This window comes from Enhydra lutris, unplaced genomic scaffold, assembly GCF_002288905.1.
Source record: "Enhydra lutris kenyoni isolate GAN:26980312 unplaced genomic scaffold, ASM228890v2 scaffoldscaffold41, whole genome shotgun sequence".
In the NCBI taxonomy this organism is placed as follows: Eukaryota; Metazoa; Chordata; class Mammalia; order Carnivora; family Mustelidae; genus Enhydra; species Enhydra lutris.
The window spans coordinates 9928155-9945345 of NW_019154125.1; the positions used below are offsets into that span (position 1 = coordinate 9928155).

A 17191-nucleotide genomic window follows, 5' to 3' on the forward strand; every position below is an offset into this window, starting at 1 on the left:
CTAGAAGTCCTAGCACCAGCAATCAGACAACAAAAAGAAATAAAAGGTATTCAAACTGGCAAACAAGAAGTCAAACTCTCTCTCTTCACAGATGACATGACACTTTATATGGAAAACCCAAAAGTCTCCACCCCCTAAACTACTAGAACTCATACAGCAATTCAGTAATGTGGTAGGATACAAAATCAATGTACAGAAATCAGTTGCTTTCTTATACACTAACAATGAAAATATAGAAAAGGAAATTAGAGAATTGACTCCATTTACTATAGCACCAAGAACCATAAGATACCTAGGAATAAACCTAACCAAAGAGGTAAAGGATCTGTGCTGAGGAACTACAGAACACTCATGAAAGAAACTGAAGACAGAAAAAGATGGAAAAGCATTCCATGCTAGGGATTGGAAGAATAAACATTGTTAAAATGTCTTTACTACCTAGATCCATCTATACTTTTAATGCCATCCCAATCAAAATTCCATCGGCGTTTTTCAAAGTACTGGAACAAACAATCTTAAAATTTGTATGGAAACAGAAAAGACCCCAAATTGCTAAGGAAATGTTGAAAAGGAAAAACAAAACTGGGGGCATCATGTTGCCTGATTTCAAGCTTTACCACAAAGCTGTGATCACCAAGATAGCATGGTACTGGCACAAAAACAGACACATAGACCAGTGGAACAGAGTAGAGAGGCCAGATATGGACCCTCAACTCTATGGTCAAATAATCTTCAACAAAGCAGGAAAAAATATGGAAAACAGCTTTTGGCTGTGCAGTGGAAAACAGACAGTCTCTTCAATAAATGGTTCTGGGAAAGTTGGACAGTTATGTGTAGAAGAATGAAACTTGACCATTTTCTCACATCATACACAAAGATAAACTCGAAATGGATAAAAGACTCAATGTGAGGCAGGAATCTATCAAAATCCTAGAGAACATAAACAGTAACCTCTTTGATATTGGTCACTGCAACTTCTTTCAAGACATGTCTCCAAAGATAAAGGAAACAAAAGCAAAAATGAACTTTTGGGACTTCATCAAAATCAATAGCTTCCGCACAGCAAAGGAAACAGTCAACAAAACAAAGAGGAAGATGGAATGGGGGAAGATATTTACAAATGACACTACAGACAAAGAGCTGATATCCAAGATCTATAAAGAACTCCTCAAACTCAACACTCAAAAAAACAGATAATCACATCAAAAAAATGTACAGAAGACATGAACAGACACTTCTCCAGTGAAGACATACAAATGGCTAACAGACACATGAAAAAATGTTTATCATCATTAGCCATCAGGGAGATTCAAATCAAAACCACATTGAGATACCACCTTACATCAGTTAGAGTGGCCAAAATTAACAGGACAGTAAACAAATGTTGGAGAGGATGCAAGAAAGGGGAACCCTTTTATACTGTTGGTGGGAATGCAAATTGGTGCAGTCACTTTGGAAAACAGTGTTTTCCAGTTTTTTAAGATTCCTTAAAAAATTAAAAATAGAGCGACCCTATGATCCTGCAATTGCACTATTGGGTATTTACCCCAAAGATAAAAATACAGTGAAAAGAAGAGCCATATGTACCCCAATGTTCATAGTAGCAATGGCCATAATTGCCAAACTGTGGAAAGATGGAAAGAGCCATGATGCCCTTCAACAGATAAATGGATAAAGAAGATGTGGTCCATATATACAGTGGAATATTAACCATCAGAAAGGATGAATACTCAACTTTTCTATCAACATGGATGGGACTAGAGGAGATATGCTGAGTGAAGTAAGTCAAGCAGAAAGAGTCAATTATCATATGGTTTCACTTACTTGTGGGGCATAAGGAATAACATGGAGGGCATTAGGAGACAGAAAGGAAAAGTGAATTGGGGGAAATCGGAGGGGGAGAGAAGGATGAAAGACTGTGGATTCTGAGAAACAAACTGAGAGTTTTGGAATGGAGGAGGGTTGAGGGATAGGTGAGCCTGGTGGTGGATATTAAGGAAGGCATGCATTGCATGGAGCACTGGGTGTGGTGCATAAACAATGAATCTTGGAACACTGAAAAAATAAAATAAAATGAAAAAAAAAAGAGAAAGAAAAATATGAAAACACACACACAGAATAAAAAAGAGTAGCATAAGAATTGATTTATTATGGTCCTAAAAAAAGGAAACTATCCTTGAAAAGTTTGAATGTGTGGAGAGCACGTTTGAAAGGTACTGTTATGAGGACGTGCAAAGCAGGAGTCTTTGGAATCCTCTACCACCACCCAAACTATAAACCTGAAATAGCATGAGGGTTCTTGAGGATGAAAAATCATCACAGCTGAATGCAGGAATTAGAGGCACTCTGGTAGTTCACACCTCCACATCCCTCTTAATACCTTGGTTTTTGCCAGAGATCCATCCGCTGGTGAGTATAGAATGTATTTGTCACCTTTTGGCTACAAAATATCCAGTCCTTCTCTACACACTTTGGCTTCCTTTTGAAAAACTGCTTCTCCCCCAGTGTTTCATGGTCTTGTTGAAATAGTATATCCAGGCATCTGCTTGCTTCCCACAAATGAAGCCAAAGGGTCATGTCCTCTCTTTTCCTATGCTGGTACAACCAGGAGGACAGAAAAGTGAACCAGATTGACCTTTGTCCTATTCCATCATAAGGCTAAAGAAATGGCTGGGGGACATTCAGTCCAGTGGTTGTGTCCTGGTCATACTTTTCTATCCAGCCTGTTACAGTGGTTCGTGCTTCCCAGTTCTGAACAAATGTCTTGGTTCTTATTCACTTCTGAGGTTCTTCAAACTCCGACTGAGTCTGTGAACCTATAAAATATTTCCAATAAATTTCTTTGTTTAAGGTTGTTTTAGTTGGTTTCTACCATTTTGGGGGGGGGGAACCTAAGAAACCTAACATAATGGTTAACTATGGATTACAGTAAACTTAACAAGGCTGCTCTTGCCGTGTCAACGCTATCCCTAATTTTGTTTCTATATTGAAAGATCACCTTAAAGCCCCCTAATTTTTATAAGCTGTTATGAATCAAGCTAGTGTAGTCTTCCACTTACTTATAACACCTACAAGCAATAATTTGATTTATACACTCCCCAGTTTGTGCCATAATGCAATGCTATGGGATTTAAACTTTTGGCCTAAACTAGATTCAAGAATTTATAATCACCCATTGCATTGATAATACATTGATTAGGGTGGGGGGAGGATGCAAACATGGAAGACAACCCATAGGTTAATAATGCAAAACACAAACCAAACAGTAAAGAAGTGTAAGTTGAGAGCACCGGAAACACAAAGCCATTCAAAATGAAAATTTATAGTTATCTCATATCTTCTAATATGCTTCCCTGACCCTGCTTTCTGACTGTAATTGTTGTTGTTTGAAGTTGGAACCACAATTCTGCTTCACCTGGACTAAAGCTCTTACTAATGTGCTAACTCAACACTATTCCTTTCGGTGGAAAAATGACACAGGCTACAGACTGGCTTCCATGGGGTCATCTGGGACAAATTATTGTGTAGCCAACCCCCTTCCTTGGGTTCAGCTGCATGCAGGGACCTATACAGACTCAAATTATTAATAACATCTGGTTACATAATTAAACATTGTCCATAGGAGAGCTGGGTCATTAGGGATTACACTCAATTGTGGAAGAGACTAAGCTGTTAAGCTGTTCTTTTTTGGTAATTAGTAAATTAAACATTTTTCAAGTGTGTCAATAATAATTGGGATCTATGCACCCCAAATCAACCTCCAGTTGACAAGCCTACAGATATAGTTAAAAATTATACAGTAGTAATTTAATAAGTACAAAGCCTAAATCAAATGTTTCTGTGAATAAGGGGATATATATTTCACAAGCGTCCATTGGTCTCCTAGTTCATGCTCCATGGGATCAAAGATTCTACTTATCCCTCCCAGAAGCACCTGCAGCTCCCATATGACATAGGGATCCTTTCCCACATGCCTCACAGGAGACATGTGGGAAATGTGGGTCTTCACAGGAGACCCTTGTGTGTGTACACGTGCACACACACACACAAATTCTGAGATGTTCTCAAGTTGCTTAGGTAAATAGGTTACTGATGTTGCTAAATTTGTTCCATAAAAAAATGATTAAAAGAGCAAATAAAACTTAAAGATTCAAAGACAACCAGGAGGTTAAACCATTGATATGTGTATGTTTTCTATTTCTTCCTTCTGTGTACAGGCTAGTTTTAAATGACAGAGTCATTTAAAGTTTGCGGGACGCCTGGGTGGCTCAATGGGTTAAAGCCTCTGCCTTCAGCTCAGGTCATAATCTCAGGGTCCTGGGATTAAGCACTGCATCGGGCTCTCTGCTCAGCAGGGAGCCTGTTTCTCCCTCTCTCTGCCTGCTGCTCTACTTGTGATCTCTGTCTGTCAAATAAATAAATAAATAAAATCTTTTTTTTAATTTATTTGTCAGAGAGAGAGAGAGAGAGAGAGCGAGCGCACAGGCAGATAGAGTGGCAGGCAGAGGCAGAGGGAGAAGCAGGTTCCCTGCCGAGCAAGGAGCCCGATGTGGGACTCGATCCCCGGACGCTGGGATCATGACCTGAGCCGAAGGCAGCTGCTTAACCAACTGAGCCACCCAGGCGTCCCAATAAATAAAATCTTTAAAAAAATATTTTCGAGTTTGAGACCATGATTTTTATCTCTGTAAGAATTTGTCATGGTCTGCAGAATCTGTTGCAACAGGGAACCTCAGCTCAGCAAAGGAAGCTGCAGAATCATTCACTTGATGTTTATAAGCCCCTTGTTTTCCCCTCTTCATTTGCCCTTTGTTATCCTGGGTTGCCGTGTTTGGACTCCAGTACTCAACTCTGTTTCAGCAACCTCTAGTTTCAGGTAGGAATCAAACATTAAATCTTTTTGCCAAGCCTCTGTTTCTCAAACACACACACACACACACACACACACACACACACTCTCTCTCTCTCTCTCTCTCTCTCTCTTACTCTCACTCACTCTCTCTCTCTCCTTGTATCTTTCCTGTAACAGCAAATACAAGGATTTAATGTCCTGCTTTCTTCCCTAGGCTAGACTGACAAAGCATGGCTACCACCATGTCTAAATGTCAGGAAGGCATGTCCAGCTTTCCTCAGTTACTACTAGACCATTACAGTACATGGTCTGTAAACTGCAATAGGTGTAGTAGAGATGACCCCAAATTGCAATTTCTCCTTTATGGATCCTGGGACTATGATATCTTGAAACATCTGAAGGAAAACCTGGGTAATCACCATGCCAACCAGATTGATTCATGGTGTGTATGGAAGAGGAAATGAGGATCTGACGCAAGTTGCCAAGAAAGCAGCTAAAACATCTTTAAAGATGTTGAGAGGAAAAACTGAGGGGAACCCCACCAGAAGGTTCTCTTTCCATTGCCTGCCCAAGTATGAGCTACTGAGAGTATACCCCAGCCTCCCATCTCAACGACAGCTAAAAACCTAATAATGAGTTCCTCCTCCTCCACAATCATCCAAAATCTGTGTGGAGTTCCAACAAGTATCTTGATGTTCCGTTTCCAAAGATGTGAGCCAGGGATGCCAGGAACTTCACTATAAAATGCTTTTTAATTTCATGCAAGATTAAGCCTTAAAGTATTAGCACTGAAATCCTCAGCTGGCAAGGAGACACACTCTAGAAATAATTAGAATATTTTTTTGCCCATTAAAGGTAGAACATATGAGTACTTGAGAAGAGATGAAAATGACATAAATCTCTCCTTAGATTAAGTTCAGATTGCCAAAGGCCAGGTGAGAAATGAATTGTTTGTATTTCAAATTTAAAAAGCCTCAGTCTAGGGGCGCCTGGGTGGCTCAGTGGGTTAAAGCCTCTGCTTTCGGCTCAGGTCGTGATCCCGGTGTCCTGGGATGGAGCCCCGAATCAGGTTCTCTGCTCAGCGGGGAGCCTGCTTCCTCTCTCTCTCACTGCCTCCCTCTCTGCCTACTTGTGATCTCTATCAAATTAAAAAAAAAAAAAAAAAGCCTCAGTCTAACTAAAGGCATTAAGAAGATATACTATATAGACATAGGTTTTTTTTCTTTTAAGATTTTCTTTTTTGTTTATTTGACAGACATAGATCACAAGTAGGCAGAGAGGCAGGCAGAGAGAGGGAAGCAGGCTCCCCGCGGAGCAGAGAGCCCAATGTGGGGCTCGATCCCAGAACACTGGGATCATGACCTGAGCCGAAGGCAGAGGCTTTAACCCACTGAGCCATCCAGGCGCCCCTAGACATAGGTTTAAGTCTTAAATTTTACAAGTCAAGTAAGGCAATTTTTTAATCAATAAAAGGAGAACTACTTATAGTTCTATATGCAACCTATCTATCCAGACACACGCATAAAACAATTCTCTTTATACCAATTTAAAAAAAATGCCTCACTTCCAAAAAGCACGAGGAGTGCTGTAATTGTCAAGTGGTCTGCTTGAAAACTTCTAAGGGTTCTGTTGCTTTGATTATATATACAACTTTGTGTTTACTTCTTTGGTTGAACATGTATAAGTATATATGTATTTGTATAAAGCTAAAATAAGAATGGGTTTTAAGCAAATACAGCTATTTTTAAAGCATAGCCTTAACCTCAAAAAGAAATATAACTTATCCAAAGGCTTCTTAAAAACTGGAATTCTACACTGTAATTAAAAATTAGGATAATAATAACTATTATGTACAATGTGACATCACAAACATGACCCACATAGAGAGGATCTCAGACAAAATCTTTAAAACTTGTATTTTATCCATGGTGGCCATGAAAATGTGTCTCTCAGATCCCTGAATGCAGAAGGTATGACTGGCCAGTGGCCCCAGAGTAAGCTGTGCTTTTTCCAGAATCCACTATGATGTCTGTACTAAATGAAGTCATGTTTCCCTGCACTGCTCCCAGCCAGTAACTCTGTGCAGCAGGGACACAAAAGCCAGTCCATTCCCAGGAGACATGGGATTCCTCTAATGGACAACTTTGACTTGAGGACTCATCCATCACAATGAACCTTCTTTGGACTATACTACAGGGACTACACTGTGGGCTAAAACTCTCCCACCCCGCCTTCCTTTTATCCCTTCTCTCCTTCACATCATGGGCTGACAGCTCTCCAGCTGCCTCCAGCTCCCTCCTCATTTCTCTTCAGAGATGTTCCCCCTAAGAAGTCTCTTGCACAGCTAATCCTGTCTTGTTATCTGTTCCTCAGAATAGATTTCTCAATAATTTCTTAATTATTTCTAATTTTTCTAAATATTCTAATTAGAAATATTATTTCTTATTATTCTAATCTAAAATTATTTCCAATTATTCTAATCTAAAAATGCTAAGAAAGAATTTCTTAGTTCTTTCTAATTTCTTAATAATATAGAATTCTAAGAAACTATGTACCCATTAAAATCTTCCTAAAGGAAAGATTTTTTTTTTAAAGATTTTATTTATTTATTTGACAGAGATCAAAAGTAGGCAGAGAGGCAGGCAGGCAGAGAGAGAGAGGGGGAAGCAGGCTCCCTGTTGAGCAGAGAGCCCGATGTGGGGCTCAATCCCAGGACCCTGGGATCATGACCTGAGCCCAAGGCAGAGGCTTAACTCACGGAGCCACCCAGGCACCCCATGAAGGAAAGATTTTAAAAGAAGATTAAAATCTTCCTGGACCAAAGATTTTGGTACTGGCTTGTGATAAAACTAAACTAGGGAATCATTTGGATTCTATACATTGTAAGTTTGTGTACAATGTGATATTGAGTTGAAAAATGATGGAAAATTGTTACCTTTTGAAAAACTGGTAAAACAATGTTACCTTTTCTATAAGGAAGCTAAGAAAGAATAATGAATTGTAAAGGTTTTAATATCTTCTCATATTTACTAAATTAAATATTAATGGGATATATGAAAACATGTAGGTTCTAATATTGCCAGAAAGTGAACAGAAGACAGAATTAAGCTGCCCAACAAGAACTTGGATGCATATAATATTACATTTGGTAATATTTAGCCAGTAGCTAAATGGAACTCTCATACAGAATTTGGAAAATTCATTTGCTTGATTCGCCCTTTACTCCTCATTTATAAGGTTTCTACCATCCTCCAGGGTTTGAAATCACAGAAGAGAACGTCTTGGCCAAAAACTACCACCTTCAAAGAAAATTGCTGATAAACTTCCAGAACTGAAAGCAAATTAAATCATACTAATCACATATTATTCATATATATATATATATATATATGTGTGTGTGTGTGTGTGTTATATATATGATATATATTATACATGATACATGCAATTACAAATACATATATCTATCATATATATATGATAGATATATATTATATATGATACATGCAATTACAAAGGCTCAGAATGAATTATTATGAATGACTCTGCCAGAAAATAATTGGGCTGCACATCCTTAGTGGCATTAAGTATAAGGATAAAAATAACTGCAAAAAAATCTTAAACTTTATTTAATATTTTTGTAAGACAACATTAGTAAATATATTAATTTTGTTTAGAATCAAGATTTTAAATATAAGGGAAAGGGTAAGGAAATTATCAAAATGTTTTACCTTTTTAAGGACTTTTTATTTATTTATTTATTTGAGAGAGAGAAAGAGAGAAAGAGTACACAAGCAGGGGGAGAGGGAGAAGCAGACTCCCAGCTGAGCAGAAAACCTGACATGGGACTTGATTACTAGGACCCTAGGACCCCATAACCTGAGCCAAAGGCAGACGCTTAACCAACTGAGCCATCTAGGTGCCCCTAATATCTAAATGTTTTAATTAGGAACTATAATGTTAGAGCTGAATTAGAAATATCAATAACTGCAAAAAAATTTAAACTTTATTTAATAGTTTTGTCAGATATTAGTAATTATATTAATTTTGTTTGGAATCAAGATTTTAAGTATAAGAGAAAGGGGAAGGATATTATAAAATTAAATGTTTTAATTAGGAACTCTAATGTTAGAACTGAGTTAGAAACATCAATACGAACCCAGGCTTCAAAAAAAAAAAAAAATGTTTCCCAATTCTGTCAGCTAAAATGAGCTGGGAAGAAAGGCCCAAGAGAATGAAGTTAATGTGTAAACTTCACTATTATGATTTCTATTCCCATCTTTCTAGGATACCCTGGAGAAATGGCTGAATCCATGTCTGAGGTAGGGTAGTGTATAAGCCTGGGGCAATTTGTTGTACTAATAGACAAGAAATAATGCAGATCAATGGGATTGTGTCAAAAGAACACAAGTGTTGTAATTCCCAGGGGTGCCTCAATTTGAACAATTAAAGACAATGATTGTTGCAGTTGGTTAAATCGCACTGAATCCCTGAAAAGTCATGAATCCATAATGATATACAGGAGAAAAATTAGCATAAAGCTGAATAAAGGTGGTGAAAGGAATAGCCTGTATTACTTTTGAATCCTTTATTCAAATATGATGTTATTTTGATTTGTTTACTTTAGTAATGAAAAATATAGAATTTAATAAATATTAAATACATTAAATTAAATATTAAATACATTAAAAAGTGTTTTCTGGCTTAAGGGAGGATGCCAATTGAATGATCCCATAAGTTGTGACTGTAAGTTGGACAAAGACATTCAAGTTCACCAAATCTCAATCGGGTACCATTTCAAATATCCATAAGTGTTTTATGGTCTTCAGAATATGGAAAAATTGCAAGATACCATTAAACTCAGTGATCTTTCAAACCAGTTTGAAAGGCATTTGCAAGGGTCTTAAAATCCTATTAAGTTAAAAGGCAGAGAAGTTAGAAGTTAAGCATTACAGAAGTAAAATATATTTATATATCTTAAGAGTCAAAATACAAAATCCAAGTACTCGGCCCAGATAAAAGCCACCAACCTCTGTGAATGGACAGAAGCAGGTAGTGTGTGCAGATTTCCACCCAAGGACATGGTCCATGCGATCCACAGCATTACTCTCTGACAAGCAGGAACCTGTGTGTATTTCAGATTTTATACACTTGTAACACGTAAGAGAATTTGGCCTATTAGAGTGCTGGCTTGTATCTCCAGTTTAAAAAGTATAATTCAATAACTTGTTTAGATAGGTGATTTTAAATTAAGATATGACCCTGTACAGTATTCAAACTACTATTAGAAAAACAAACAAACAAACAAACTTGAGAGGGTACCTGGGTGCTCAGATGGTTAAGCATCTGCCTTCGACTCAGGTCATGATCTCAGGGTCATGATCTCAGGGTCCTGATCTCAGAATCCCGTGATCAAGCCCCTCATCCGGCTCCCTGCTCAGCAGGGAGTCTGCTTCTCCCTCTGCCCCTCACACTGCTCATGCTCTCTCTCTCAGATAAATAAATAGATAAGATTTTTTAAAAAAACTTAAGATTCATCCCTTTCATTGTTTAGCTTACTAAATTTATAAGTATTTAATAGTCAGGATAGATTAGGGAGAAATTAGTAACAGCTTAGCATATATTTAATAAAGCCCATGAACTTTTATTACTGACCCAAATTATGAGAGGCTATATCATAGTCAAATAACCCCTATATGTTCCTTTATTTTCATTTGTATTCTTATACTGTTTTAAGGAAGCAATTTTACAAACAAAAAATACATAAGGTGATAAATACTACTACTGACCCAAGTTTGTATATGAATGGAAGTATACATAAATATAAAATTAACTAACTCTCTCCACATAGAAGTTTGGCCAAGACGCAGTATGGTACTAACCAAGCAATGAATGATGCCCAGTGCAAATGAAGGTCCTTTAATCTTTGTGTTAACGAAAAGCTAAATACTAACAGTAAAAATCTGGAGGTCACACCAAATTTTCCGAGGAACGATGTACAGACCCACATATTTCAGCAAAAATAAGATAACGGCCAAATATTTTAGAGAAGTGGCAGTTGTTTTGACTTGCCTTCATCACCAGAACTAAATACCTCATCTTATTCTATGGGATGTGCTGTTTGACTGATACTGAATAGAATTAAATATAAGCAACTTCTCCCTAGTGCTCTACACTCTTACAAATTTTGGATTGATTTAATTTTCCATAAAATAAACCCATAATACTTAAAAAAAATTGCTTGTGCTGATATTAATTGAAGTTCTACCTCAAATCAACTTTGACAGATTCCTTGTCATATGAAGAAGTAGTTTTTTTTTAAAAAGGGTATCACCCCCAAATGCAGGGGAATGCAGTATATATATGTGCTGGATATTATTCATTAATAAAACTGTTATTTCTCTGAATTTTGTGATGACTCATGTTGTTAGCTTTCCAAAATGTGTAATTTGTTGCGACTGCTCATCTAAGAAATATTCACTTCCATATCTAATTTTTAAATCTTTTTCTTAAAAGGGGTCCCTCTATTTCTGTAAGTTGTAAGCCCCACAAAACCTGGATCTGCCCCTGACCATATTATTTTAGAAAACCCAAGGTAGCTCTCTATGCTTCTGTAATGACACGGAAACAAGTCCATGATAAACTGCTAAGCATAAAATTCAAACTTCGGAATAATATAAATAGTATAATCCCACTTAAATTTAAAAAAAAAGTTTTTCAGGTCTGACCCTATAATCTTTATTTTTTAGCAAAGCACGTCTTCGCTTACTAGTTTTTTACTTCAAAAAAAAGCAAAAGTGAATTTTCCACCTTAATTCATGCTTGTAAACCCCAATACACTTCAACTACTTCCAAACGCCCATTCCTTCCCATTTTAGCATTCTGAAATTGGATTGTAACCTGAGATCGCTGGGAAGCCGTGGTCACGCGGCGCGCATGCGCAGACATGGCCGTGGCCGTTCCGACGTGGTCGTCATCAGTGGGGCTGTGTGCGTAGTCGGTACGACCTTGAGTTTAACGGCCTTTTAAAAATGCCTTCCAGAAGATTACGTGATGATTCTGAATTGAAGTGAAAATGAAATTCGGTGTAGACAGAGGGGCAGGGAAACACAGCCGCGGGGTGCGCACTCGACCCCGGGCAGCGAGCCGCCTCGGGCGTGACGGCCTGGTCCACGTGCTTCTGGGCACCCCAGGAAGCGCCCTGGCCGACGCAGCCGCGCTGCGGTGCCTGAGGGGCTGCGCGCTGACTTCAGGGCCGGGGAGGCCTCGGGACCGTACGTGGTGGAGGGGAGGCGCTGACGTCGTCGTCCCGGCTGCCTGCACGCGAGGCGCGCGGGGAGAGCGCCCTCCGGAGCCCAGGGCCTGGGAAGGGAGGCGCGGCGGGACGCCGGCGCTGCCCGGGAGCCGGAGCGCCCGGCCTGGCCACCAGCGCTGACGCCCTTTAGGAAGGGAAACCTTGCGCGAGCCGCGAGAATCTCTCTCGCAGTCGGGGCCCCTCAGTCTCTCCGACTGAAATCGAATTCAGGGTGCCTTCAATTCCGCTGTCGGTTGTCACAGCTGGTGATGAGTACGCTGTTGTTTGCCTGATACCGAAGCAGCTCTAAACAGAAATGCTTAGATCGGAGCGGAAAATGTAAAGCCTTTACTCTAAAAATTTGAAAGCTCCTCAGTGGGTGCACCCAGTGTCTTTCTCTCCTTTGTTTCGTTTGTACTTCTAAGGTAGACAGTGTCTACCGTGTTATCAACAAATGTTATTCTTTGCCTTTATTGGGGATGGCAAGATTATTGCATTTGATCAAATTAATGTTAAAGCTCTGCATTTTTAGTATATAACAGTAAGGCAATATGCTCTCATATCTTCAACCTCAAATAAAATTTAAGTTGGAAAAACAGTCAAACTTTAGATTGGTTTAGCTTATAATGAGTTACTTCAGCCCTGGCAGGGTGCATTTTTTTTTTTAAGATTTTTTAAATTTATTTGACAGAGAGAGAGAGATCACAAGTAGGTGGAGAGGCAGGCAGAGAGAGGAGGAAGCAGGCTCCCCACTGAGCAGAGAGCCCGATACGGGGCTCGATACCAGGACCCTGGGATCACGACCTGAGCTGAAGGCAGAGGCTTTAACTCACTGAGCCACCCAGGTGCCCCGGCAGGGTGCATTTTAAACCAATATTAACCGATCTGTTTCTTACTGGCATGAACCCATATGCACTTTTTAAAAATGAGTTTCATAAATAATTCGCAATTAGGTATTACTTATCAGGTCCTGATCTAAGTATCTGGAATTCGGTCAGTCCTGACAGTAGTCCTGAGGTAGTCAGATTTCCCTCAACTTGCAGATGAGGAAACTGAGGGACAGTAAGAAACCCAGGCCTTGGGGCGCCTGGGTGGCTCAGTGGTTAAGGCCTCTGCCTTCGGCTCAGGTCATGATCTCCGGGTCCTGGGATGGAGTCCCGCATTGGGCTCTCTGCTCAGCAGGGAGCCTGCCTCCTCCTCCTGTCTCTCTCTCTGCCTGCCTCTCTGCCTACTTGTGATCTGTCTGTCAAATAAATTAAAAAAAAAAAAAAAGAAAAAAGAAACCCAGGCCTTCTGGCCCCAGCGGCTGTTTTAAAATGGATATTCACTGAAATACTCTCTTGAGCGGATTGGAGATGATGGATATAATGAACTTGGGGCTTGTGAATGTAAAGTACCACATTTTCATTGATACCTTATATTCTATGTAAGGAATAAAATCAGCCTTTGGAAAATAAATGGTCTATGCTCTTATCTTTTTAAAAAATATTTTATTTATTTATTTGACAGAGATCACAAGTAGGCAGAGAGGCTGGCAGAGAAAGAGAGAGAGGAGGAGGAAGCAGGCTCCCTGCCAAGCAGAGAGCCGGATGCAGGACTCGATCCCAGGACCCTGAGATCATGACCAGAGCGGATGGCAGAGGCTTAACCCGCTGAGCCACCCAGGTGTCCCTTTATGCTCTTATCTTAAAAATAAAGATGATATAATAACAAATCACATCATTTTGCCAAGAAGGTTATGGCATTCTATTATTTGACTAATACTCATTCACAGCATTCCTAATACCATAAAACAGTTTCAGAAACCTAAATTATACTGCCATGTGATGACTACTAAATAAATTTTGCAGTATAGACTTACTGTAGAATATAATCTTATTTCTTATTTTACTCTCTTCACTGCTGTCCTTTTATATTTTGAGTTTGATTCAACTGCCTTCTACTAAAATGTTTCATAGTGTACATTTTTTAGACTTTAGTTATTCATTTGTATAGGGCTCCCCAACTTCTATTCCAAAATTTAAAAAGCTTAATAATTATTATCCTAATTTCTTAAGTGAAAAAACTGATGCTCAAACAGGTTAAATATTATACACAATATCACATACTAAGGCAGATGGGTAGTATAGACTAGAAATCCTATCCTAGGGCTCAACAGACTTCTAATGGTTTATGTAAATGGCTTGTGTTTATTCACATATCTTCTCAGAACCAGTATATCTCAGAAGCATAGACCTATCATCATAAAAATGTGGTTAAACATCACTTATGTACTCTAAGTACAATTCAGAACAGAACTTTACCATTCGATTTTTTTAAAGACATAGATCCTAACACTTTCTATGTTTTTTTAATCAACAGGTTAATATTATTGATCTTTCCCCCAAAGATATGGAATGAAAATGAGTGGGAGGTTGGGGAGTTTGTTGTTATAAAAACCAGAAAGGGGAACCTTACAGCTGGATAGCAAGACCCTGACTTAATTTGAACATCTGGTTTTCCACATTATATATAGGCAGTGGTGATTCTGTGCCATTTTTATTCAGATTTTTCCTCTCCTAGGATGCTCTCATCTTTGTTATTATCTATAACTCTGATTGTAGCTCTGAATCTGTTTTTTTTCTCCCCCAACTCTGTTTCAAAACTTCTGTAATTCATTTGCTGTGCAGTCTAGACTCTCTCTTGCAAGTGAGCTTACTGGGTGGGCCAAACTGCCGTGGACCAGGATTGTTAGGAAGTCGATAGGTTGCTAAGAAGTCTTGCTAATTTGCTATATAAGCTGAATGGAGTGTCAGAGAATTTTCCTTTCCCCTGATGAACTTAGGAGGTGTATGTTTTGACCTGTATCAGTGATTGTATTTGGATCAATTACTTTAAGATTACAATTTTTTATCCATATATGAATGTTGCACCTAATTATCCCTGTAATCAGTTAAACAAATGTCAGCTGTTCGCATTTCAACTCTTTCTGCCAATAACTGCTGGAAGTGATTTAATGCAGCTGGAGAATAACACTGACAATCATTATAGCCTGCAAAGTGTGAAATAATTTCATTGCACTACTGCGGTCTCTTTGGTGTGAGGACTGATCATGTTCAGGGTATGACACTTGGTGGTGGGGAGCCAGTTTTATTATAATTAAGGAAATAATGGAAAAGGGGGGGTGAGTCTCTGGGTAGCTCAGTGTTGTTTATCTGGTGAACTCTTCTCCGAGGAGGGTTTGTTTTTATAAGTCACTTTAAGTGTTGAAGGGAAATATTTTCATCTAAACAGGAGGGTTGTGCTTCATTCAGATTATTTCCCCTCATCTGATAAAAAACCTTGCTGAGTAACAGCACAGATGTGGCTTATTTGGAGGAAAATGAAGGAAGAGGAGAAAAACGCTGGGTGGAGCAAAGAAGTAGTCAGCGACTTCCCTTTTTTGCGGGCCCTTTTCTTTTCTTTTCTTTTTTCACTTACCTGAGCCACTCTGGGGTCCACTTTGAAGGCACGATGCCCTCCCCTCTTCCCTGGTGCAGTTACCTCCCCAGCGAGTTTTCTCCCTCGCTGGACTCTCGGCCCTGCAGCAGCCCTTTGGAGCTCCCAGGTAAGGCAGGGAAGCTCTTCCTGGGGACTCCCCCCAGGGCCCCACGGCTACCACGCCGGCTGGCCTGGTGCTCCATCGACTGGGAACAGGTGTGCCTCCTGCAGAGGCTGGGAGCTGGCGGGTTTGGCTCCGTGTACAAGGCGACTTACCACGGTGTTCTGGTGGCCATAAAGCAAGTGAAAAAGTGCACCAAGAACCGACTAGCATCCCAACGCAGTTTCTGGGCTGAGCTCAATGTCGCAGGGCTTCACCATGATAACATCGTGCGGGTGGTGGCTGCCAGCACACACACACCTGCGGGCTTTAACAGCCTAGGCACCATAATCATGGAGTTTGGTGGCAGTGTCACCTTACACCAAGCCATATACGGTGCGGCCAGCTGCCCCGACGAGGAGGATGTGCAGCCTCACTGCTGTGCCGGAGAGCAATTAAATCTGGAAAAGTGTCTCAGGTATTCCCTAGATATTATGAATGGCCTGCTCTTCCTTCACTCGCAAAACATTGTACACTTGGATCTGAAGCCGGCTAACATTCTGATCAGTGAGCAGGGTGTCTGCAAAATTGGTGACTTTGGTTGCTCGGAGAAGCTGGAAGATCTGTTGTGCTTCCGGACTCCTCCTTACCCCCTAGGGGGCACCTACACTCACCGAGCCCCAGAGCTCCTGAAAGGAGAGACCCTAACGCCTAAAGCTGACATCTATTCCTTTGCCATCACTCTCTGGCAAATGGTGACCAAGGAAGCCCCTTACTCAGGGGAGAGGCACTACGTGCTCTACGCCGTGGTGGCCTATAATCTCCGGCCGTCTCTGTCAGCAGCTGTCTTCACTGACTCCATCTCTGGGAAGAGACTTGAGAAGATCATCCGATGCTGCTGGAGGGCCAGTCCTTTGCAGCGGCCAAGTGCAGAACTCCTCCTGGTTGACCTTAGCTCTTTAAGGGCTGAATTTGACTGACTATTAATCTGTATCAACATAAGCTTTGTCTTTATTTCTATTCGTTTTTAAATTAGTGACTGTGTAGGAAAAAAACATATTTGCAGGACGGATTTTTAGAAAATAAAGTTATTAAAAACTCCTTTTGGTCTAAATACTTTTTCTAAGGCAAATAGCACGGCTACAAATCTAGTAGACAGCTTAATATTGTTAGTAAGTAAACTTATGCCCTCACAGAGTTATAGGCTTTGCTTTCGCTGCAAGTGTGCTTACTTCAACAGTTCTCTAGTATTGCACTTGTTCTGATTTGTTATTGATGAAGCCAGCTTGTCCAAGACAGAACTGAATCGTAAAATGCCAAGATGTTCTATAAACTCAAATAATAGGCTCCAAACCCACCACCTAAATGTAAACTATCAATAGTTTACTTACTCCCAAACCAAACAAGTAAAAATTTTTTGAAAAATACTAATTTTTTTCTGCCCCTCCACCCAAAACTTGTTTATAATGACCCTCAGATGTAAAATTTA

General features: G+C 39.8%; 1 protein-coding gene across 1 annotated transcript; it reads left to right on the plus strand.

Annotated features, from left to right (window-relative positions):
- The first annotated feature begins 15605 nt into the window (after positions 1–15605).
- On the plus strand, positions 15606–16682 carry LOC111155363 (MOS proto-oncogene, serine/threonine kinase). The gene has a single exon (XM_022515507.1). It carries the CDS (start codon positions 15636–15638, stop codon positions 16680–16682), a length of 1047 nt encoding a protein of 348 aa, XP_022371215.1. The 5' UTR covers positions 15606–15635.
- The last annotated feature ends 509 nt before the right edge of the window (positions 16683–17191 follow it).